Genomic DNA, 22,543 nt, shown 5'->3' with positions numbered 1-22,543 from the left:
ATGTATTCTTAAGTGCCTGGCTGTCAAGGAGTGTAACTGCATGGAAGCTGCAAAATCAGAGTTAAAAATTACAGGTACTGCATATTCCTAGATGCTACTGAGCTTGCAATATATTTGTCTCCATTTATACTTCATAGTAAATCTTGTGAACAATTGCTGTATGATTTCCAAGGTCATGTCCTCTAGAGAAACCAGCACAAAAACCACAGAGCAGTTTTTTATACCTATCCAGTAGCCTGAACTGAATTTTTTTCTCCCTTTTATTTATTGTTTCCACATAAATTACACAAACACTTTATAAAATGAGTACACAAAAAAGAAACCATTTTATAAGTGCATAACTTAAAAAACAAACTGATGAATGCATTACCTAAACTCACTGAAAATATTCTTTTTCTGATAAATTGTCTGACTGAATATTTGTACCATTGAATTAAAAATGGCAGTGATGTGTAAGTTAAAAGTAACTGAAAAGTATATATGGTAGATATCTTTGTATATTCTTGGCGTTTGCTATGAGAAGTGCTGAAATTAATCGCAAGCTTTTCCCCCACAAAATGAAAAGAAAATTGTGAAACTGCTGGTTGAGAAATGGAGAGGGTTTTTCTTTTCCCCCCATCACAAAGCTGACTTCTCGAGCAAACAAGTAAATAAAATATTGAACAATATCATAAATGATACCAAAATAATCCATCAAGTGAAACTGCATTACCCCTGCAAAAATGCCACAGATGCCTCAGAGTTATTAAAATATAAGTTGATCAATGCAGGGTCTGTGGTAGCCTGGGAAACCATCCACTACTACCTTCGCAGAATGGTTTGCAATGGGAGACACTTACATTCAACAAGAATCCCTGTTTCATTCCTTCAGCAGGGAGAAGAACTTGAGAAAAAGAAAAGAAATCCAAATAATTCATATTTTAATTTTTTTTTTTTTTAAAGAGAGAGAGAGAGCAGTGGTCAGTTCCTGTTTGTTTGTAGAGTCTTAATACCTCTTGAAACCAAGGGCACTGGCTGGAGATGCACAGGTTGTTAAAGAAATTTCCAACACTCCAATCAGCTTGGAAGCAGTTCTTGTTCTCTTAAAAATGATAGGTCTGAAAACGTATTTGTGATAGAATCCAAACTGTTGCTACCAAACTGAATGATATGAAAGGCTTCTAAAAATTGCTGAAAAGAACATCAGGTTGTTTTCTCTGTGGAAGAGTCTTAAGAGGGCCATGCACGATTGTTCATTATCTGGCCTTAGATGCTTTAGAAAGAAAAAAAATAAAACCCAGAATGAAATTGATGCCCCTTTATGAAAATATTCCCATGGGTCAGCATGTGGGTACTTTGCCCAGGAAGGGAATATTTGCTCACTTAGGACACTGGGTCTAGTCTGCTTGCTGATTCGCTCCCTTTATGGGACATAGATCTTCTGCCAATGGTGTTAAGTAAGGCCAGCCTTTGTAACACAATAGTCCATGCATGAGCCATGGCGGGGCTTCACTCACAAGCAGAGGCGACAGAAGTAACGCTGGTTATTTTAGTACTGTCATCTGACCATGGCTGGAGGTTCTGGAGGGCGAAAAGGGAGGAGTTGTGAACACAGATGGGGTCTGCTTGGATGGGCTGGTTGATGGTTTTCTGGAAGGCCTCTTGCTGGAGTTGCATGAGGATGCGATTTGCTTGCTGCCTCTCTGCCTCCCGCTCCTCTGCAGTTTGCCGCCTGCAAAAGATATACTGCATTACGTTACATTTGCTCAACAAACAAAAGAATCCAGAATCCAAGCTAGCCCTTGTTCCTGATTCCAGTACATCCTAGGGCTTGCATGTGATGTTAATCACATCCTATGGCTCTGTTTTCGTTGTTCCAACCAGGATAGTTCTGAACTCAGCCATCATCACAGTAGCTGATGTTTAGCAACCACCAAACAGGCAGGGCAAAATGTCGTGCTTAATGTCTCATCTAGTTTTGATCCTCAGGCACATCTGATCTTGTATGATAATATTCCAGATGTCTGCACCATATTCATTAGACACTGATACAAGTTGAACCTACTCTGTTGTGCAGTGCAATTCTATCTTGTGCTGGAACAGGCAGGCCAGGAGGCCTGAGCTGTATCCAGAGCAAGATAGGGACCCAAAGTGCTTCAGCCAGAGGTAAGGGGAAACCCTTACCGCCGGGTAAGTCACCACTGTCCCAATGGGTCTCCTTGGACTTGCGCCACCTCAGGAGGTGGCATATGTCCAAGAAGAGTGAAGCAGCTTGCAGCCACTCCATGCTGCTTGGGGAACGGGGTTGGATCCAGCATAACTGCCAGGTCCCAGCCCTGCCCGCCCACCCCCAAGACTGCTCTTCGCCCACTCTGCCCCCGTCCTGGAACACCCCCCTCCTGCCTCCTCCCCACCCTCCCTTGTGTAGGCTGAGCTTAGCCAATGCGACCCTACCTGCCAGAGTCAATGCGGAGTCTGGATTCAGCCTCTGTGGGCTGGTGCACATCCCTGCGCTGGCCCAACCAATTCTTAAGGAAGCACAAACATGCTTTACAGCACATTTGCAACCCGCCTGGGCTGGTCCAATTGACTTGCGCCGGCCCAAGATGCACTCTGGATTGTACTCTTAGTGATATAATCCCTCATTTGTGGTTCTTTTCATCCACTCTGTTAATCTAGTTACCTCACCATCCTTTAACAACATGGATAATTCCATCACATTGGGATTCAAGAATATTATCCTATTATTAATAGAAGCACAGAATGCAAGTGGTTAAATTTTTTGACTGACGTATTCACTACAACAAATGCACAAAAAATAAAAAATGGAAAGATGGATTTTATCCTAACAATACTTTTCTCACTCAAGTGTTCAATTACTCCAACATGGAAAAAATAAAGTATATCAACATTTTTGTACGTAAACTAGCAGCAGAAAATTCTGTAAAGATGTCACAGTAAATACTAACACCAGACAGTACAGGTGATGTCTAAGGTGGGGAAAGATGATTTTGCAACTATGGCCCTTGCAGTTTTGGTAGGTGAATTTGAAGACAGATTTGTTCTAATTGAAGCAGATTCCTGATGCTCCAGACCTAGCTTCTGTCTCAGGCAGGCTCCTGCTCACAAGCTGATTGTCAGCAGCACTGTCACCAACTTGCTGGTGAACTGCCACCCAGTAAGAGTACAAAAGTTTCCCACCTTCCCCGGGAGCTTCTGCATGACGGGACCAGAAGGGGTGGGGTGGAAGGAGCAGGGTCATGGCTTGGCATAACTGGCATTGGTGGTACTTCAAATGAGATAGACCATGAGAAGTGGTACAGCAGGGGACAAAGGTGGAGAAATACTGGGCAAGAAGAAAGACATTTTAAGAGAAAAGAGATTGAAAGAGGTTAAGAGGAAAACGGATGCCAGAATGAGGAGCTTATCAGGTGTGTTGAAAATTCTCACCCCCTCTCCCATCACCTGCACTCCCTGCTCCCACAGGACAAGAACAGCAAGATCCAGTCCTAGCTGAGTCTTCCATGTTCTGGACAAAGGTGCTTTGGAAAAGAATGAGGTGGATCCTCCTCCTTGCAGTTACTTCCAAATTACCTGCATGTGTTCTAATTATTTTTTACAATTGCAGATCTTTCACTTAAGTATCATTTGTAAGAAGCAAGTTCTTAAAGCCCCACCCCTTTCGGTTGCAGCATTAGATGAAGAAGATAGTTTAAAACAGAATGGAAAGCATTTCTGGAAAGCATTTAGCCTATGATTTTTTTTGACAGACTCAGCCCTTTTCTGTCCCAAGGACCCCCGAACTTTCAGTTGAAAGGGATATAGTCAGCCTTGCTCTTATGGTGAACCGGAGTGGGTCAGTTATAGAAAGGAATATATAAGTGGCAATTCTGGCCCTGGTGCTACTGGGGAACATAACCACAAATTGCCCCCTGCCCCCACCCCGCTGAACTGCCACCTTCCACCATTGCACCTCCTGCCTCCTGGTTTCCCTGAGGAAACCAGAAGTGTTGTTTTGATTGGTTGGCAGATTGATAGAGGAACAATAGATTCAATAAACAATAGAACAACTCCATAGGCCTTACAAGGCTTGTGAGACAGGCCTCCAAAGGCCTCAGGACAGGAAGGCAGTGGGTGTGACTGGTGGGGGGGGGGGGCAGCCTGACTGGCAGGCACACCTCCAGATGCTACCTGGGGTCACTTGACTCCATGGACCCCTCCTAGGTATGCCACTGATATATGTTGAGTATATGACTTGAATTATTCTCACAACAGGAGAAAAATATTTGCAAAATATTTGCAGCTGCAGGGCTTGCTACTTGGTCTCTCTCTCTCTCTCAGCTGGACTTTCATTGAGTTTCAGGGGCAGCAGGCAGCAGTAGGGGGAAAAGAGGAGGGAATTGGCAAACCATATGTAACTATCATGCCACTGGGCTCAACAAAGAGTCTAAGGGCAAGGTTTGGCCTATGGGCCTTAATAATGAGCTTGCTAAGTTCTTTTTCCAACAGTCCAGTAATTACAAATATTTACACATTGCCACCAGTGTACACTATTCTCCACAACCAACAATTGTCATAAAAAAATCCTAACTATTAAACCAGACTTGCAAAAGGGGAAACTGAGGCACAAAGAGGTAAGTGGTCTTGCCTGCCCTCTCAAACATGATATGGAGCAAAGACTCAACTCTCTAGGACCTGTTAACCAACAATTTGAGGTCAGTCAGATGGGGAAATACCAGGGCCATGCTTGGCGCTCATTTATTCCCTGCTGAGATCCCCCCCCCCAGTCTCAGATACTTCCTGTCTTTTTATCAAACCACTCTGATGGGGATTAGGAGGTTGAATGATTTGTTCCTCTATCAATCTATCAACTCCCTCTATTTCTCTCCCACTTGGTAATAAAATGCTTTGGAAATCAGTTTGTAATGAAACTATAGAAGACGATTCGTTTTTATTATCTTTATTGGTATTGATCACCTTACGCTGCTTCAACTCATAAACCATTAGAGTTTGGGTAACAACATAAAACTGAGTTACTGTGTGGTGTGTTCATACATCTTGAGCAATCACACCAGCCTTAACAACAGTGAAGGTGGGGGGGGGGGACTATATAGGGAAGGGGCAAAGTGCATTTTATGGCAAACTTTGTCCCCTGTGTTATACACCTGAAATAAAAATTACAGGGATATTTTGCATGTGTATGAGGACTGTTTGAGGATCCAAAGCAATTCACATGAAAATGATCTTGCTCTAACACCAGCCATTTTCAACTGCTGTGGTGTGGGACATTGGTGTGCCACAAGCGGTCCACAGGTGTGCCACAGAGATTTGGGGGAAGGTCAAATGACCCTTATTAGTAGGGCCAATGGGGGACATGAGCCCCCCCCCCCCACACTGGTGTGCCTTGTCAATTGTCAAAAACCTGATGGTGTGCCTTGACAATTTTGGTACCTTGACAGTGTCAAGCACTTAGCATGTTGAAGAGCTAGTGGCTGATGTAATTTGATTAGTTTTCACATTTTTATACCACCCTTCCTCCAAGGAGCTCAATGTGGTGTACATAGTTCCTTCCCTCTTTGTGTTCTCACAACAACCCTGTGAGGTAGCTTAGGCTGAGAGATCATGACTGACCTGACCCAAGGTCACCCAGGAAGCTTTGTGTCTAAGTGGGAATTTGTACCTGGATCTTCCAACACCCAAACCACTGCACCATCCTCCTGTCTCCCTTCACTATATGAAATTCAGGATGTCCTGCCTGTTCAATGACGTTCCCATCTTCAAACACAGTCTCAGCAGGCCAACACCGTTGGAGGGCACTTCCTGCGAAAGACTGAAATCCTCGCGCGTAGTAGCGAGGGCGAAGAGAGCACGATCAAGTCCCATCGATTTCGGGGAAAGGTTTGCAGCCTGACCCTGCGCCGGTTTCGAAGTCCTGAGTCTGGCTGAGCTCAGGGGCGCTTCCTCTCCAGCAGGCAGGCCCAGGGTGGCATCCTTACAGCCCAGTCCTATGCACGTCTGCTCACAAATAAGTCCCATTATAGTCAATGGGGCTTACTCCCAGGAAAGTGTGGATAGGGTTTCAGTCTCAGAGCCCAGTCCTATGCATGTTTGCTCACAAGTAAATCCCATTATAGTCAATGGGGCTTACTCCCAGGAAAGTGTGGATAGGGTTTCAGTCTCAGAGCCCAGTCCTATGCATGTCTGCTCACAAGTAAATCCCATTATAGTCAATGGGGCTTACTCCCAGGAAAGTGTGGATAGGATTGCAACCTTACGCATGCGCACAACTCTCTCCGCCCGGTTGGTGGGAGGTCAGAAGTGCTTCGCAAGGCCTGGATCGTGCCCCCCAGGAAACATAGATCTCCGTCTACACTGACTGCCATCGGGATGTGGCGCGCTCCTCATAGCTTCAAGCGCTGGGCAGCCCCGCCAGCCAACAGTTCCCCGAGACTCGAGGGCGCCACGTCCCCACTCCGAGCTGGCCTGCCTGGCTGTCTGCGTTCGGCTGCCGGCTCGTCCTCTCTCCCTGGCGCTCTTTTCAGGAACGTGCTGCAGATTCCGTCTGGAGAGGGGTCGGGCTGAGCTGAAAGCGCGGGCGAGGAAGGAAGGCAGGGTGCGGGTGCGTCGGGTCAGGAAGAGGAAGGACGGCCGGGCCGGCAGGAGGGACCTTCTCCACCACTTCTCGGGCCCATCGCGTGGCAGTGCCAGTGGTGCCACAGGAGAAAGGGAATGAAGGGCGTTCTCCCCCCGAGCGCAGGATTAGATCAGACCTCTCGCTCAACTCAGGATACCGCCGGCTGCGATCCGAGCCACATTTTCCTGCGTGTAGGCACCACTGAACACAATGGGATTTACTTCTGGGTAGACATGCAAAGAATTGAGCTCTCTCTCTCTGTGCCTGTGGGTGTGTTCCCTCTATGCGTGTGTTCTCTGTGTGTGTGTGTGTGTGTGTGTGTGTGTGTGTGTGTGTGTGTGTGTGCGCTCGTGCTCTCTTTCTCTGAGTTTTCTGTGTGTGTGTGTGAGAGAAGGGAGAAAGTGTGACATGAATAATGCACTTGCCTTCCTTCTCCCACAGATTTCCTGCCATGCATTATATTTAATCTTGATTGGACTTGGTGGAGAAACGCGTCCCAGCCAGCCTTGTTTTTAGTTATAATTAGTGATATAACCGATTATTAATTTTGGGCTGGGACATTTTTTTTTCTCAGCGAGCAGCCCCACTTGGTGAGCGAAAGGACCCATTTGTCAATGGGGGGGGGGGGGAGAGAGAGGAACGGAGTCAGGCCAGCGCCATTTGTTTCACCATCTCCACAGAAGGAGAACAGCTTAGTTACAGCTGGGCTAGACGGTCTTAATTGCTAATATGCTAATTCCACTACAACCGCCCCCCCTCCCAGCACCAGTATTAGGTGCCTCGCAGGAGAGGTTCCACCCAGGCCTGTGTTTCCCCGGATTACACGACCTCGCAAAACTTAACAATGTTTTCCAACACAGGTGGCCTGTTAGAACTTCAGAATTAAGTCATGAAGAATGGGGGGGGGGGGAATTCTCTTCTTCCCCCCCAACTCATTTACACCATTTCTGCCCAGCGTTGCATATGCGCAACAGAGATTCAAAGTGTACACCTGTGGGCTGGGGAGAAATGTGAAAATCCTACCTGTGGTCCCTGAAATCAAGAGAACCCAATTTCTGCTGTCCCCTCTCAAGCCTGACCCCAAATCTGTTTTGAAGTGTTTATTTTTAATCTACAGTGAAGGTATCAGTTGAGGAATGCCTCCCACTTTGAAAGATGCAGTGATGCCTGTGATGTGGTTATCTCTGCTTTTGTTTCCTTGCTGGCTTGTTTGAAGGCCCAACCCTACCCAGCTTTCCAGCGCTGATACAGCCACAGTGCAGCCCACAGGTAGAGGAACAAACATTCCCTGGTCTTGAGGACTACTTCCTCCACAGGCCCCATTGGCGTGGCTGCATCAGCGCTGCAAAGTTGGATAGGGTTGGGCCCTTAGGCATTCTACTGTATCTTGTCTACACTCAAAGGAGGGCACTTCAGGGTATCCATCCCAGCCCCTAAGCCCTGCAAGAAGTCCTCCTACTCCTGGATCTCATTCAGACTCAGGAAAGAAGCCGAAGGAGATTCTGAGAAACAGATTCCGAGCCTGGAATGTTAATTCCAAAAATGACCATACTTCCTTGGGGCACCTTTGAGTTGAATGGAGAACTACACCCGGATCACATGTAAGTTTAGGGCACAATCCTAACCAGGTCAACTCAGAAGTAAGTCCTATTTTGTTCAATGGGGCTTACTCTCCGGAAAGTGTGGTTAGGATTGCAGCCTTAAATAACCTTCCCTAAGTTGCATCAGTGCTGCAGCTCAACCCAGGACTGCATATTTTAACTGTAACCAAAAATAAATGCTTTTGTTAGCCACTTTGGGCTCCTCTATGGGGGGGAGGGGGAGCAGGATACTGTATAAATGTATTTCAAACCAGGCCAAATGAATGAAATCGCCACACAGAGAAAACCAATCCCATTGTAAAGAAACATTAGGGCTCAAAGTCTGCTCTGTCCTGTATAACTAATTTGATTGATTGATTGATTGATTCTTTCTTTCTTTCAGGTTCCTATAGGACCTATAACAATCCTTAAGGCTGCAATCCTACTCACACTTTTCTGCAGGATACAAGGGTTTGGATACAATGAGACATACTTCTGAGCAAACATGCATAGGATTGAGCTATGAAGCAGTTTACAATGTTTAAAATAGAATCAGTCAAGATTAAAAACAAAAAACAAAAAACCTCTATAACAACCACACCAACTGAAGAAAATCTCTTCCTATAAATGCTAAGGAACAATTCAGGATGCATCAAAAGTCTAGAAGGCCTCTGAAAGTCACTCTCCCTAGAAAAGGAGGGGAGTATTATTAAAGTACTTTCAGAACACCCAGAAAGTTGAAATTTGGTGCACCCAAAAGCATACGAGAAAAGCCCTGCTGACCGAGACCAATGGCAAACCCACAAGCAGGAGAGAAAGGCAGGCTTCTCTCCAGCCATTGCTCTTCTGCAACGGGTGTTCAGTTCATATAAACGGGTCTACTAGCAAAACCAGCCTACACAAATGGGCTTTGGATCAGGGCTTAGGAGAGGGAGGGAAAGGGGGTAATTTGTACCCAGGCCCAGGATCAGAAAAGGGGCTCAGGAGTCAAAGGAGGGGGCCCAGAAAGTTCCTGGGATCTTACATTTTCCTATCTCACCCAAACTCACTGCCTGCCATGATGCTGGGGACACAACCACGGGCATGCAGTGGCAACTGCTGCTGCAAGCCATACACATCAGGCTCAGGAATGCATCCCTGACCCTCCTTAACACAGTGTCAAATCTGGAAGGAAACTGGCCTGCTACAGTCGCTCTTTGGCTTGAGGATTCAATAGCTATGAAGGAGTGTATAGGATCTCAGAGATGCAGCTGCGGGGCTACAGCTGCTGCAGCTGCTGCAGAAGTATGTTTTGGTACACACAGGACACTGTCCATTCTAGTGTGAGTCTAAGTACAATGATGCTATTTTTTTCTATATTTCAAAGATTTCAGAGAGAGGAGTTTGTTTGGTTTTTCATATTTATCTAGCTGCCAATGCTGCATGGTCAGGTAGACCTGGGCTCCGCATCAAGAAGCCTGGTAGAGCTGGGCTCCAAAGACTATTCTGGTTGTCACTACCATCCCCCTGCTCTATTTTGCCCCTGTTCTGCCTGCCCCCATTGCCCCTTCCCCTTTAGGAAGGGGCCCAAAAGAAACTTTGTACTCCCTGATAAAATTCCTCTCAGAGGCCCTGCTTTGGATGCATCTAATGGTCAAGATGTAGGACACAAAGCTATGCCACTGAGCCAAGCGAAGCGCAGGTGGACTGTCAGAGTTAGGTAGTTTTATTTCAGCCAGATTAAAACTGACTTTTGATCGATCAGATGGGCGTCTGCTTGCACCCAGTAGCTGGAATATTTGAAAGAATATTGACTGTGCAAGAGTATTTACACGCAAAACCAATCCCTCCTCCCTCTCCCAACCTGGCACTGGTTCGACCTTCCATTAAAATAGTTTTCAGTGGTAGGCAAAATAGTCCAAAGAATGCGGGTGTGTCTGCATATTTTAAGCTTATTTGTTTCTTTTAAAATAACAGGTTTCCATTTAAGTGTCAGGGTGAACATAAACCCAGCTCTTCTTTGAAGTTCTTCTTTCAACGCGCTGATCTCAATCCGGATTTCACTTCACTGGTGGAACTGACGAATTCCAGAAGGGTCCTTTTCTCTCTTTCCAGAGCACCTCTCATTCCAGCACAGGCTTCCATGAAGTCAGATCTTCCTGGTTCCATGTCATCACCAAAAGCTCCTGCTTTTGTTTGGCTGGGAAAGCCACGCCTTTCAGTCCTAACCCGCCCCCAGCGACGGTATTTGGATCCAGAAGATCTTCAGCACCGAATGGAAACCTCCCAGATCGTTTCCCACAACGAAACCTCCTCTTGGGTCCTGTCAAAACTCAGCACCGCAACCGACTCCCAGGAAATATCCAGAATCTGGTTCTGGCATCAGCAGCTGGGGGGGGATGATCAGCCTTCTCCATTGACTCAGGCGGTGGAGAGAAAGTTGGCTGCCTCTTCTACTCATAAGAACAGCTCCAGTGGATCAGGCCATAGGCCCATCTAGTCCAGCTTCCTGTATCCCACAGCGGCCCACCAATTTATTCGAAGATAAAGACCACCAGATAACAAGAGACCTGTATTCTGGTGCCCTCCCTTGCATCTGGCATTCTGACATAGCCCATTTCTAAAATCAGGAGGTTGCACATACACATCACGGCTTGTAACCTGTAATGGACTTTTCCTCCAGAAACTTGTCCAATCCCCTTTTAAAGGCATCCAGGCCAGATAGAATCTCATAGAATCCGCCAAGTGCAAGGGGTGGTGGCCATAGGACACCGCGAAGATCTGGGGGGAGGGAGGTGGTTTCACTTCAAACACATAACTAGTGAACCAGCCTGTGCTCTATGAACACACGTGTTGAGAGACGTGCTTTCCTAAAAGCCTGAGTTAGTTTCAAAAAAGCCAGAAAGGATGGGGGGGGGCGCTTCTCCTAAATAAAGACCCCTTCTTAGTGCCAAACTGGAGCTCCAGATTTTGCCTCGGAATCTGCAGTCCTTGAGCACGAGAGTACAGTGTGATTCTTAGGCTTTCCAGGAGGAAGGGGCTTGGACATACGTTAGCTACCCCCCTTCACCCTGGCGCCTTGGGAGTCCAGTGGCGTAGCCAGAGGGGGTGCAAAGCATTCAGTCAACGTGGCCTGGCCAAAGCACTAAGGCTGCAATCCTATCCGCACTGAAAGTAAGTTCCAATTGACTATAATGGGACTTACTTCTGAGTAGACATGCATAGGATTGGGTTGTCAGTTAACATGGCCAACGAGGGAGCCTCATCGCAGCGCGCAAGGGGCCCCTTCCCTCTCCTTCGGAGCCATTCCGGGTAGGGGGAGGAAAACCGGAGTCGTATGCTGGGATGGCTCCGAAGGGGAGGGGAGGGGCGGAACCCCTTGCACGCTGCGGTGAGGTTCCCTGTAAGACTTAGTGCTTTGAGACCCCCTCTAGCTACGCCACTGAGGAGGACCTTCTCAACCCAAAGACTCCCCGTTACTTTCCGCCACTAAAGCCACAAACCTGATTGTCCCGCAACAGACGTGCTCTGGTTCTTTATAGAGGCCACCCTGAAGACAACCAACCGGTAACGCGATTAATGGGGGGGGGATACATACACCCGTTCACCCTCTCACCAACAGATCCGGCTGCTGCAAGCTGAAAACGTGCTCCAGGATGTCTGGACTGGAAACCAGGATAACTGTGTGACACATGACAGCCCACCGTGCAGACAAGACCCCCCCCCCCCCGCGCAGCGGCAAAGGGAAAACAGGGATCACGCCAGAGGCCAGGCACGTGTGGATGACCAATACACGCGCGCTTCGGGGAGGAACAGTGAGCTCCTATGCATGTCTACTCAGAAGTATGCCCCATTCAGTTCAATAGGGCTTCCCCCATATTCAGTGTGTGTAGGATTGCAGCAGCCTAATTTTGTCTACAATGCTTAGGACATAAAGGTCTTAAAGAGGGAGGTGGGGACGGAAACGATCCTCAAGCCACCAAGCAAGCTCTGGGCACTGGAGTGGATGCCCACGCACTAAACGAGCAAAGCTTCACACTGGAGGAGGCGCGCTGGGTGGAGGAGAGGAGGAAGGTGGCCGGGAGGGGAGCCTCCTCCAGGCAGGTCGAGAGAACAGAAATACAATGAATGAGGAAGAAGTGAGTAGGCGACGGGCACGGGCGAGTCTGAGACGAGGTGCGGATGGAGGGATGCAGGGAACGGATCGTCTAGGAAGGGAGAAAATACTCAGGGAGAGATGGATGAAGATACTCAAGCCCACTGGGGTAGCTGGGGGGGGGCCGGGACACTAAGTTTTGTAGGGAGCTTCCCCGCAGCGTGCAAGCGGCCCCTCCCCACCCCCTTGGGAGCCATTCGCCTTCATTTTGCCCCCCCCGGCCCAAATTCCTCCAAAGGGGAGAGGAGGAGCCGCTTGCACGCTGCGTGAAGGCTCCCTGCAAAACTTAGTGCTCCGCCCCCCCCCAGCTATGCCAGTGCCTCAAGGATGAACAGATCGTCAACCTCCCCGTCGTTACGTAATGGATAGGCGATGTCTACCCACGTCATAGGCAGGCAGCATCACCTGAGGATGTGACATCTTGAGAGCGGCCCATGCAGCCATTTGTAGGCATGATCAACAAACCCTCCCCCTTCATCGCTCGGGGAACGGTTCTCCAAGACAATGGGCCTCTCTCTCTCTCTCTCTCTCTCTCTCTCTCTCTCTCTCTCTCTCTCACACACACACACACACACACACACAGTTTCTCTCTCTCACACATACACACTTTTTGTTTCTCTCTCTCTCTCTCTCTCTCTCTCTCTCTCTCTCTCTCACACACACACACACACACACACTTTCTCTCTCTCACAGAGAGAGTACCCTCCAAGTGTAACTGACACAATTCCAGACCCTCTGGGCGCACAAAGCGGCACGCACATCCCCAGGTTCAGACAACCGTGGAAGGACACGTGTCCGCGGAAAGGCGCAGTGGGCATGGCCCGCGAGAGTGGCAGAGCTCCGCTGGCCCTCCCGGGAAGGAATCGGCCTTGGAGGGGAGTGGGTGCCAGAGGACGGAGCACAGTCAGCCTATCCCCCCAGCGCCGCCGCTCACCTACCTCCACTTGGTCCTCCTGTTCTGGAACCAGGTCTTGACCTGGGCGTCGGTCATCTTCAGGGCCTTGGCCAGCGCCGCCCTCTCGGCCGAGGCCAGGTACTTCTGCCGGTGGAAGCGCTTCTCCAGCTCGCAGATCTGCAGGCGGGTGAAAGACGTGCGGGGCTTTTTCTTCTTGGGGGGCGTCCGGTTCTGGTAGGGGTGACCTATACGGCGTGTTACATTGAACGGTGAGAGGGCCACTGGAGGGGGAGACAGGGCGGGCGGGGGGCAAAGAAGCAAGCGGCGACATGATCAGGAGGTTCCACGAGCGTCAGCAGCAGCAGAGAGCAGAGACAGAAAGACGCACAGACAGTCAGAGAGCTGGGGGGCACACTGGGGGTCTCACCCGACACTCCAGGTGGGTCTTGTCCCCCGCCGTCCCATTCAATGGGGAGAGAAAAGCGGGCACGGCTCTCCCTTCCTTTAACGATTCCGTGGGGACCCCTCTCCCTCCTTCTTGAGCGGCACACTTCTTTAGTGACTCGCCCCCTACAGCTTCTCGGGGTGGGAAAGAGCACAATGAAATCAGGTTCTTATCCTGTGATTACTCTACAGCCCCCAGGGCTACTTCAGTGGTTCCAGGGCCTCAGTCTCTTGGGGGCGTGAGAGGAGGTGGGAAAGAGCTGGGATATTTCTTCAGGGGAGTGGGAGACCCTAGGCGAGCTGTCTCTTGGTGGGTGAAAGGGGATTCCCCCCCCCGATATTAGACACACGACAATGTCTGAATCGGTCCCACGGCTCTGCAATGGAGACCTTTGCCAGCGCTACAGAAAGGATGGGGGGATCCGGGCCCCTTCGATTTGATAATACCCCCCTCCCTTAGTTAATTTGTTTTTAGAAGGGGGCATGATTGGCCTAAAACTGGGGAGTCTCTAGTGATGGGGCTTATAGATTTCCTGAAGGATCGTCCTACCTCTTCCCCCATAATTTCAATACTTTCAACACATAATTTGGGAGACCCACGCAACCTCGAGGTCTCTTTCACCAGACCGGGGATAGATCCTGAGAAGGACTCACCCACCAAGAGTGTCTGGCTGTGAAGGGCGGGGGGCGAAGCTTTGTGCCTTCAGTAACCCTGCTTCAGGTAAAAAAGGACGAAAGAAACCATTTCACCAGGATCAGCTTCTCCTTCCCCTCAAAAAACGAACAAAAAGTGTGGGGGGAGGGGACAGAAAATAGCGGGGAAAGCTGCCCAGGGCTCTTGGTATTCTGGGCCACGGGATCAAAGATCAGAGAAGGTGGCCTTGCTAAGGCTCTCGAAGATACAGTATTGTTGACTAAACCCACCACCCTTATTAATAAACACCCACGAAAGGTGGTTTCTCCCTGGCGGAGGCAGGGGAAGCATCAAACGGGGCATTAAATCAATCCATTGCAGCAATTTGACTTTTTGGAGGTCCATCTCACCGCCCTGCTGTGTCCAGGAGACTTGATTCTGCTAAAACTTCTATAACACTTGTCTTTCACATAAATTCATTTTGAGGGAATATATATATATATATATATATATATATATATATATATATATATATATATAAGAGAAATTATATATGAAATATATGTATATGTAAATATATGTATATAAATATATAAAAGTTCCCCTGAACTTATATAAGAGTTATTTTTATATACATATAAAAATACACATATATTATATACATATAAATATATACACACACACATTTTTATATACATATAAAACTTATCTCTCTGAAAATATATATTTTTTCAGGGGAACTTCATAAAAGAGAAGTTCCCTTGAAAATATACATATAAGTTCCACACTGAAATCAAAGGGACTCACTTCGAAGTAACCAGGGCTAGGAGGTTTGGGCAGCAGATTCACTCCAGAGAAAAAGGGGGATAAATAGACGTGCGTTATCAACTTTGGAAACCTTAATAGGGCGTTGCTAAACTCGTGTATTCAGAATAAAGTCACTCTGAGGCACTCTTGGGCTGCAATCCTGTCCACACTTAGCTGGGAGTAAGCCCCATTTCTGCTAACGGGACTTCCTCCTGAGTAGACATGCATAGGATTGGGTTCTGGGGGCTTCTCAAGGTATGAGAACGTGTGTTCCCTTACCACAGGGCTGCACTGTGGCTACACCGGACCTGGAAAGTTCGATGGGATTGGGCCCTAAATTGGTAGTAAACTCCATCGAACTCAGTGTGTCTCACTTTCGATTTAACTCATAGCCAATCAATAAAAAGTTTTAACACAAATTAAGTCAATCACCTAACGCTGGACAGGCATGCTTTGGGCGGGGGTTGGGTCCCCATGCTTTTTTTTTTTTCCCCCTCTATAAGCATCCAGGTTCCACTTGATTTTATGCATTAGGTATTTTTAACGTGGGTGAAATTTACAGCGATTGATACGTTGCTTTCTTACCTTCTACTTAAAATTAAAATCCCTTCCCTCCACCAGAAAGTTCTTGTGGCCTTAATCCGAGTAGTACACATGAAAAATGCCAGTAGAGAATCGCCAGGTAAAAGAGCAGGAGTTGTTCAGAGGAGCCAGATCATGGGAACTGGACCAGGTTATTGATCGAGTTGATTTTTAAATCGAGGGAATTTTTTTTTCTCCCAACCTTCTCTTCTGATAGGGTTCTTGGAGAGAAATAATCATTCCCTCTTTTTTAAATTAAAAAAATAGAGTAAATGAAAGAAAAATATAGTAACTGAATGACAGCCCAATCCTATCCACATTTTCCTGGGAGTAAGCCCCATTGACTCTAATGAAACTTACTCCTGAGTAGAAATGCATAGGACTGGGCTGTGAAACAACAGAACTCCTAACACGGAAAACTTCCTAGTAGGGAAACTCTGAGGGATTATTTGCATCATTTTTTCCAAACGCTTTCTGAGAATGCCTTTTGCCTCGCTGCTAAACACCATGAAAGTCCTTCTCCACAATCCCTGTAGCCCAGTTAGATTTAATATTAAAAATACCAAAATTTTGGCAAAAAAATTGGCAAAAAAATGTGATTTAACAGCCCAATCCTATGCATGTCTACTCAGAAGTAACTCCTGCTATAGTTAATGGGGCTTACTCCCAAGTACGTGTGGATAGGATTGAAACCTAAGAAACTCCTGCAGACCCTCACCCTTGATTTTTGCCTAAGGTTGGACGCTTGAATTCTGCCCATGCACCTTCCACCCCTTCTATTTATCCAGAGAACTTGAGGGGCGATATGACTTTCAACTGTGATCAATACAAAATATTTATTTATTTATTAGGATTGTAATTGGGGAAAGGCCAGGAATGCGTAAAGATCTGTTGGCATTTAATTTGCGAACGTTTGTAAGAACAATTCTTAATTTATGATTTAGTGGCAGATCCAATCTAAGAGCACAAGAGATCAAAATATTCTTACTTTGGGAGGGCCTTCGAATAAAAAAAAAAAAATCGCACCAGGAAAGCCAAGAAAATAATACTGCTCCTATTTAGCAGTGTCCAAACACACACACAACAGAGATTTTATCAACACCACCGCGGCCATCACTGCTTACTTTTTTGGTCCCAAGTCTCATCACACCAAGAACTTCCCCCATCTTTCCAGGAAGGCCTTTGGTAGGCCTCCAGGTAGGAACATCTCTAAAGATCCAAATCTAAAGGTCTGCGGGGAAAAAATCAGAAGAGGGTAGATGGTGGGGTGGGGTAGAAAGATCTACCCTCTTTCCAAAATCAGAAGAGGGTAGATGGTGGGGTGGAGGGACGGAGCTGCTTTTGCAGCACGTTCAAAGCAGCACGGCCGTTTTACGTACCAGTCGCTTCCACCGGAGCGAAGAGACTCAAGAGCCCAATCCTGTGCACGTCTACTCAGAAGTAGGTCCCATTATAGTCAGTGGGGCTTACTCCCAGGTAAGTGTGGATAGGATTGCAACCTGAGAGAGAGAGAGAGAGAGAGAGGCCTGCCTGCCTGCCTCGAAGGAAGTAAATCGAGCCCTACCTGCATCCCGAAGAGAAGGACATGGACTGCAGAAGCTAGGCATGGAGGCAGGTCAGTGGATAGAGAAGGGTTGGGGGAGCCATCAGAAATAAATACTAGTTATGGGGAATACTTCTGAGCTCCGAGATCCGTTCCTGCTTGTTCCCCCCCCCCACCTCCCCGTAGGTGAACAATCACATCGAAGTCCCAAAGAAATCTGGGCGAGGAGGAGGAGAAGGAGGAGGGGTTTGGTGTGTTCAGTCCATTCCCAAACTGGGCTTCAGGCCTTCTCGCGCAGAAGGACCCCGGCTGGGCCCTTTCCACGAGGAACCTTTCGGAGGTTTCTCTGCCCATCTGCCTGGCCTGGGGCTCTGCAGGCAGTCCACTTGACGACCCCCTGGGAAAAGGGGAGAGACGCCAACCCTGGGGATAGTCGACCCTTCCCGGGCGCAAGGCAATGGGAGCCTGATTGATGAAGCTCGCTCAGGGCTCATTCTTTGCATTAAAACTGAGATGCTGCTGAAGACGCATGAACGGAAGGGAAGTCCCGAAGCTCTTCTGAAAGGCGCCGGATTGTGACCGGTTTCCTTCCCATGGATCTGTCACTAAACTGCTCAGCGAGATGCACGTGGAGTAACACTTTTCTATTTGTTAGGACGCGTGTCACAGCGCAGATCCCCCCCCCCCATCGCATTCATTTTGGCGACCCCACGAAAGGCTGGCTCCCAAAAGAGGCACAAGAGGGACATTTAGTTCCCAGGGCGGAGCTGCTACTATCGATCGTCCTCTCTCACCCCTCCAGGCCACAGCTGGATTCTGCCTTTTCATTATTTATATTCGAGATCACTATCACTGTATACCGTCTGTCCTAGGAAAAGTTCTGTACTGTTTATATAAATCTCTCGCTCTCGCTCGCTCTCCCCGCCCCCCCCCCACGCAACTTATAATAATGATAAAAACAGCAGTGGGATTTAAAAAAAATACACATCAAAAACTAGAATACAGCACGATCTTTTTGGGATAGCTGATTTTTTAATGCAGTTGATCAACCTACTTGGAATTCAGTTGGTTTAGTTGGGATATTAAATTCTTATTAATTTGTTTATCAAATTAAAATAATTTGGCTATATTATTATGATGATGAGATTTTCACACAGTCAGGTAGATGTAAATGACTGGTTATTGAGACTTTACCAAGGACCTGGGAGGCCTAGTTTTTATTCTATAAATACTACTACTACTACTACTACTACTACTACTACTACTACTACTATTGATCAGGTAGATGTTATTAACTGGTTTGTTTTATCCAGGCATCGAGTCCCTACTAGGGACCTGGGATGCCTGGTTTTATCCTATAAATACCAATACCATTATTATTGTTATTGTTATTGTTATTGTCACAGTTACATTTCTCCCTGGGAGAAAAATAATCCAGCTGCCTGACTGAATCATTAATACTTTCTTAAAACACATACTTATCTTAGAATTGTGAAGAATTGAACAATCTGGGGGGGTGGACGGTGGTGGAGTAGATAATCCCATTGATAAAAAAAATTAAGATATTGCTGTTTAACTAAGGTCTGTGGGTCTGGTCTCTACAAAGCGTTGAAATAAAGAATTGACAGACAATAGATTATCTGTGTGCCAACTGGGTTTTGGAGAGAAATTTTTAATATCTAAGAGCCAAATCCTATTCAACTTTCGAGCCCTGGTGAGCCATGCCAATGGGGTGTGCACTGCATCCTGTGGTGGGAGGGTAGTTATGGAGACCTCCACAAGGTAAGGGAACATTGAGGCTGCACTGCAGCTGCACCAGTGCTGGAAAGTTGGCTAGGATTGGGCCCCAAGGCGTTGAGATGGGATCCTCTGTCTTTCGCGCAAGCAAGTTCCCTCAAAATGCTCACAACAACGTGAGATACCGTCAGTGATGATCCAATTCATTGGGTTTGCCTCGGATGGGAACTCGTCCTTCACCCCCAAGTCACAGGCAATAGAAGCTGCTCTCAGGGGCCCTAAATCTCAACTCCATCCATCAGCCGCGCTGAGAAGAGACCAAGCCGATGGATGCCCTGGAACCAGTACAAGTGGTGCTGGGAGCCAGCCCGGGGTCTGTGGCTGCAAGAGCAGGGGAGGCAGGGGCTGGTCTGGGGGGACGGAAGAAGAGAGAGCGAGAGAGCCGGAGGGGGTCGGGGTCTTGCGGGCGTGGGGCAGAGCCCCCCGCATTCACTCACTCACTCACTCACCTGTGAACCTGTCCTTGGTGTAGCGCCTGTTGCTCTCCATCCAGGGGAACGTCAGCCCCGTGAGGTTGTTCACCGAGGGGACGGTGGGCATGGCGGTGGAGAGCGGCTGGTGGACGCCCCCCGCCAGGGGTCGGTGCGCCGGCACGCGGATCACGCCCCCGGCCGAGCTGAGGTTATTCCCGTTCATGGCCCCGACCCCCAGGTTCACGTTGTAGGAGCCCGCCAGCGAAGCCATGCTGCAAGCCCCGCCGCTGCCGCCGTACGCCCCGGAGGAGGAAGACCCCCCGCCGCCGCCGCCGCCGCCCGAGCCGTAGTGGCCGGCCATGGGGTTGTAGGCACTGCTCACCACGCATCCCCCCAGGCCGTAGTCTGCCCCCGCGTCCTGCAGCCGCGCGCTGGAGATCATGCAGCTCCCTTGGTCCGGGTTGTTGAGGATCTGGTCGATCCCGAAGCTGATGGGCTCGGCGTGGCTGGGGTGGAGGTGGTGCGCCCCTAAGTGATCCATGACGGGCCGAGAGGGCGACTTCCCCCCCCTCCACCTCCGCCTCCTCCTCCCCAGTCCGAATCCGCGCAGCTTTCCTGGTCTCGCTTCACTTGCTCCCAAAGAGGTAAAAAGCAGGATGCAAGCGGAGGAAGGAGAAGCTGGGGGAGGGGTGGGGAGGGGGAGGAGGGGTGGGCTGGGGGGACGTGCGCGCCCGTGGGCTCCCTCTCTCGCCTTGCTGCAAGGGCATCAATCATGCTAGCCAAAAGCCTGGCGCTGCTAGGCCCTGCCTCTCCATTGGCTGGAGCCTGGAGAAGCAGGATGAATGACAGGCGAGGAGAAAGAGAGAGAGTGTGTGTTTCTCTCACAGCCAACCCCAGGCTGCAATCCTATACACACTTTCCCAGGAGTAGACCTCATTGACTACAATGGGACTTGCTTCTGACTAGACAGGCATAGGACTGGGCTCCCAAGTAAGGAGCTCCGGCAGGCACTCTTGGACCTGATAAGTTAAATCACCCAGGCTATGGAGGCAGAAGGCTTTCCCTGGGTTGTTCGTGAAACTGACTAGCAATCCCTAAAGCTCTGGTCTGTTTCACTCCCGGTGAGTCATGGTCAGTAGGAGCTGCGTGCGTTCTAGCCCCTTTGGGGTAATTAAAAGGAGCTTTCTGGGGGGGGGGGGTCATGAAATGCAGGGCCACAGTGAGCAGGTTGATGTCCAAGCATGCAAGTCCCAACAACCCCTGGTGGGGTGCACTCTTCATGGACGTGACTGGGGGCCCCAAGGACGCCTTTCGATGACAATAACTCTCTTTGAAATTGACTCGACGACACGATACTGTGGAAGGAGGGAGAACGCGTTTCTTTAAGTCGATGTAGAGTCTTGCCCGTGGGGTAGGTTTTGTGATTTGCCTAAGGGATATTTGACAGACAGGTAATGAGATTGTGGCAATTTAAGCTGTTTGAAAAGTCTTCGGAGGCAATCCTATACACACAACTTACTTGAGAGAAAGCCCCAGTGGGACTTACTTCCGAGTGAGCCTGTATAGGATGGCGCAATTAGGACGATTTAGCATCCTGAATTAACCCTCGCTCTTAAAAGCCCCTCCCCTTACAGTACTACATTAAAAAAACTTATTCATATGTCCTGTGTTTTGAAGTCCTTGCAAAACTACACAATTCACAGTCTAAACAAAAATGATTTTTTTTCCACTGTGCAAGTGAATCAGATGAAGGGAGGGAGAAGCACTTGGCAGGACGTGTGCAGATAGTGAAATTTTCACAGAGAGAGTAAAAGATAGGAACTGGCCTCCCTCCACGGAAATGAAATCGATGGTCACATCCTGAACGTTTTTGCTTGGACGTTCTATTAATTTCAGTGGCACTGATGTCCAGATGGTATGTTTTGGGGAGGGCTGTGTGACCTTCTCCAGTGGTTGTCTTCATTTCCCCTACAGGGTTACGTTTGTTTACGTTCTGTCCCCTGTCTCACGGTCTAGGGATTGAGGGCACAAGCCTATGCACGTCTACTCGGAAGTAAGTCCCATTTCATTCAGTATAACTTACTCCCAGGAAAGTATGCATAGGATTGCAGCCTGAGAGCTCAATCCTAGGCAGGTCTACTGAGAAGTAAGTCCAGTTATAGTCGATGGGACTTACTCGTAGGAAAGTGTGGATAGGATTTCACCCTGAGATCCTTGAGGTCCGGCACAACTTGTTTTCCAGCGAGCAAACACTGCCTTTACGACGGAAAGGAGACCTCGCCCCTGCTTGCCAGCCTTGTAGGGCTGTAAGTTAAGGGCTACCTTGCTTCCAATATTCTTTCGTTCTGACTCCTGTAAAGTACATCAGTGCTCTTTTGTCGTTCTCTGTACTGATCAAACAGAAAACTTTTGAGATAGACATTCCCAGGAGCTGGGTCACCTCCACCTTTAGCAACAGGGAGTCGAGAGGCAGCACCCAAAGTTCTGGGCGAGTTCAGGAGAAATTCAGAACAAGGCTGCTGCTAGATCTGGTAGCAGGGAGACGGTGGCCTTGGCGAAATCCCACGAAAACGAGGTTTTATTCAGCTGCCTACTTCTGCGACCAAAATGTACCACCAAGAAATCAAAACTGCGCATTGGACTGAGCCCCTTTCCAAACATGTTTTAGTGCGCGTTAAGGTGACAAGAACATTTTACAGAGTGGATTGATGGTTAAGGAACGTTGAAAATATCAGAACTAAGTAGACACTTTAACAGGGGCAGCTTCAAAATCCCCTTCACGCGCTGGCCCACTTACAGCCGTCGACTACGCTTGTCTACTCAGAAATAAGTTCCATGGAGTTCAACGGGGCTTAGTCCCAGGAAAAGTGAGTGTAGGATTTCAGCTCGAGTCTCATTGTGGCCCAGGATTGCAGCCAAAAGGCTGACCTTTCAAAACGTTCCACTTTTTGAGGAATTATGTCCATGACATTTTGTTTTAGAAAGGAGGGAGAGAAACCCAGAGTGGATATTTCCCAGATATTTGCAAAACCAGCTCGAACTTATTTCACTTTTAACTGGGCATTATCACCATTCCCCCCCTTTCTAATTCGAATTTCCT

The 22,543-nt window shown here is 48.3% G+C and overlaps 1 protein-coding gene across 1 annotated transcript; it reads right to left on the bottom strand.

Moving 5' to 3' along the window:
* Positions 1-1,488: 1,488 nt before the first annotated feature.
* Positions 1,489-19,984, bottom strand: TLX1 (T cell leukemia homeobox 1). The gene is made up of 3 exons (XM_066622255.1): positions 19,480-19,984; positions 13,267-13,468; positions 1,489-1,711 (listed from the first exon to the last, which is right to left on the bottom strand). Exons 1-3 carry the CDS (start codon positions 19,982-19,984, stop codon positions 1,489-1,491), a joined length of 930 nt encoding a protein of 309 aa, XP_066478352.1.
* Between the last annotated feature and the right edge of the window lie 2,559 nt (positions 19,985-22,543).

The sequence above is a fragment of the Tiliqua scincoides genome, chromosome 3 (genome assembly GCF_035046505.1).
Source record: "Tiliqua scincoides isolate rTilSci1 chromosome 3, rTilSci1.hap2, whole genome shotgun sequence".
Lineage (NCBI taxonomy): Eukaryota > Metazoa > Chordata > Lepidosauria > Squamata > Scincidae > Tiliqua > Tiliqua scincoides.
The sequence above is the reverse complement of the archived record's forward strand: the minus strand, read 5'-3'. Positions and strand labels throughout refer to the sequence as shown.

Bases quoted from the DNA above. Each gene is read 5' to 3' on its own strand.
- TLX1 (XM_066622255.1), bottom strand. From the start codon at position 19,984: ATGGATCACTTAGGGGCGCACCACCTCCACCCCAGCCACGCCGAGCCC. The intron at 13,469-19,479 runs GTGAGTGAGTGA...CACGCCGTATAG, and splicing joins CACCAAGGACAGGTTCACAG to GTCACCCCTACCAGAACCGG. The intron at 1,712-13,266 runs GTAGGTGAGCGG...TATCTTTTGCAG, and splicing joins AACAGGAGGACCAAGTGGAG to GCGGCAAACTGCAGAGGAGC.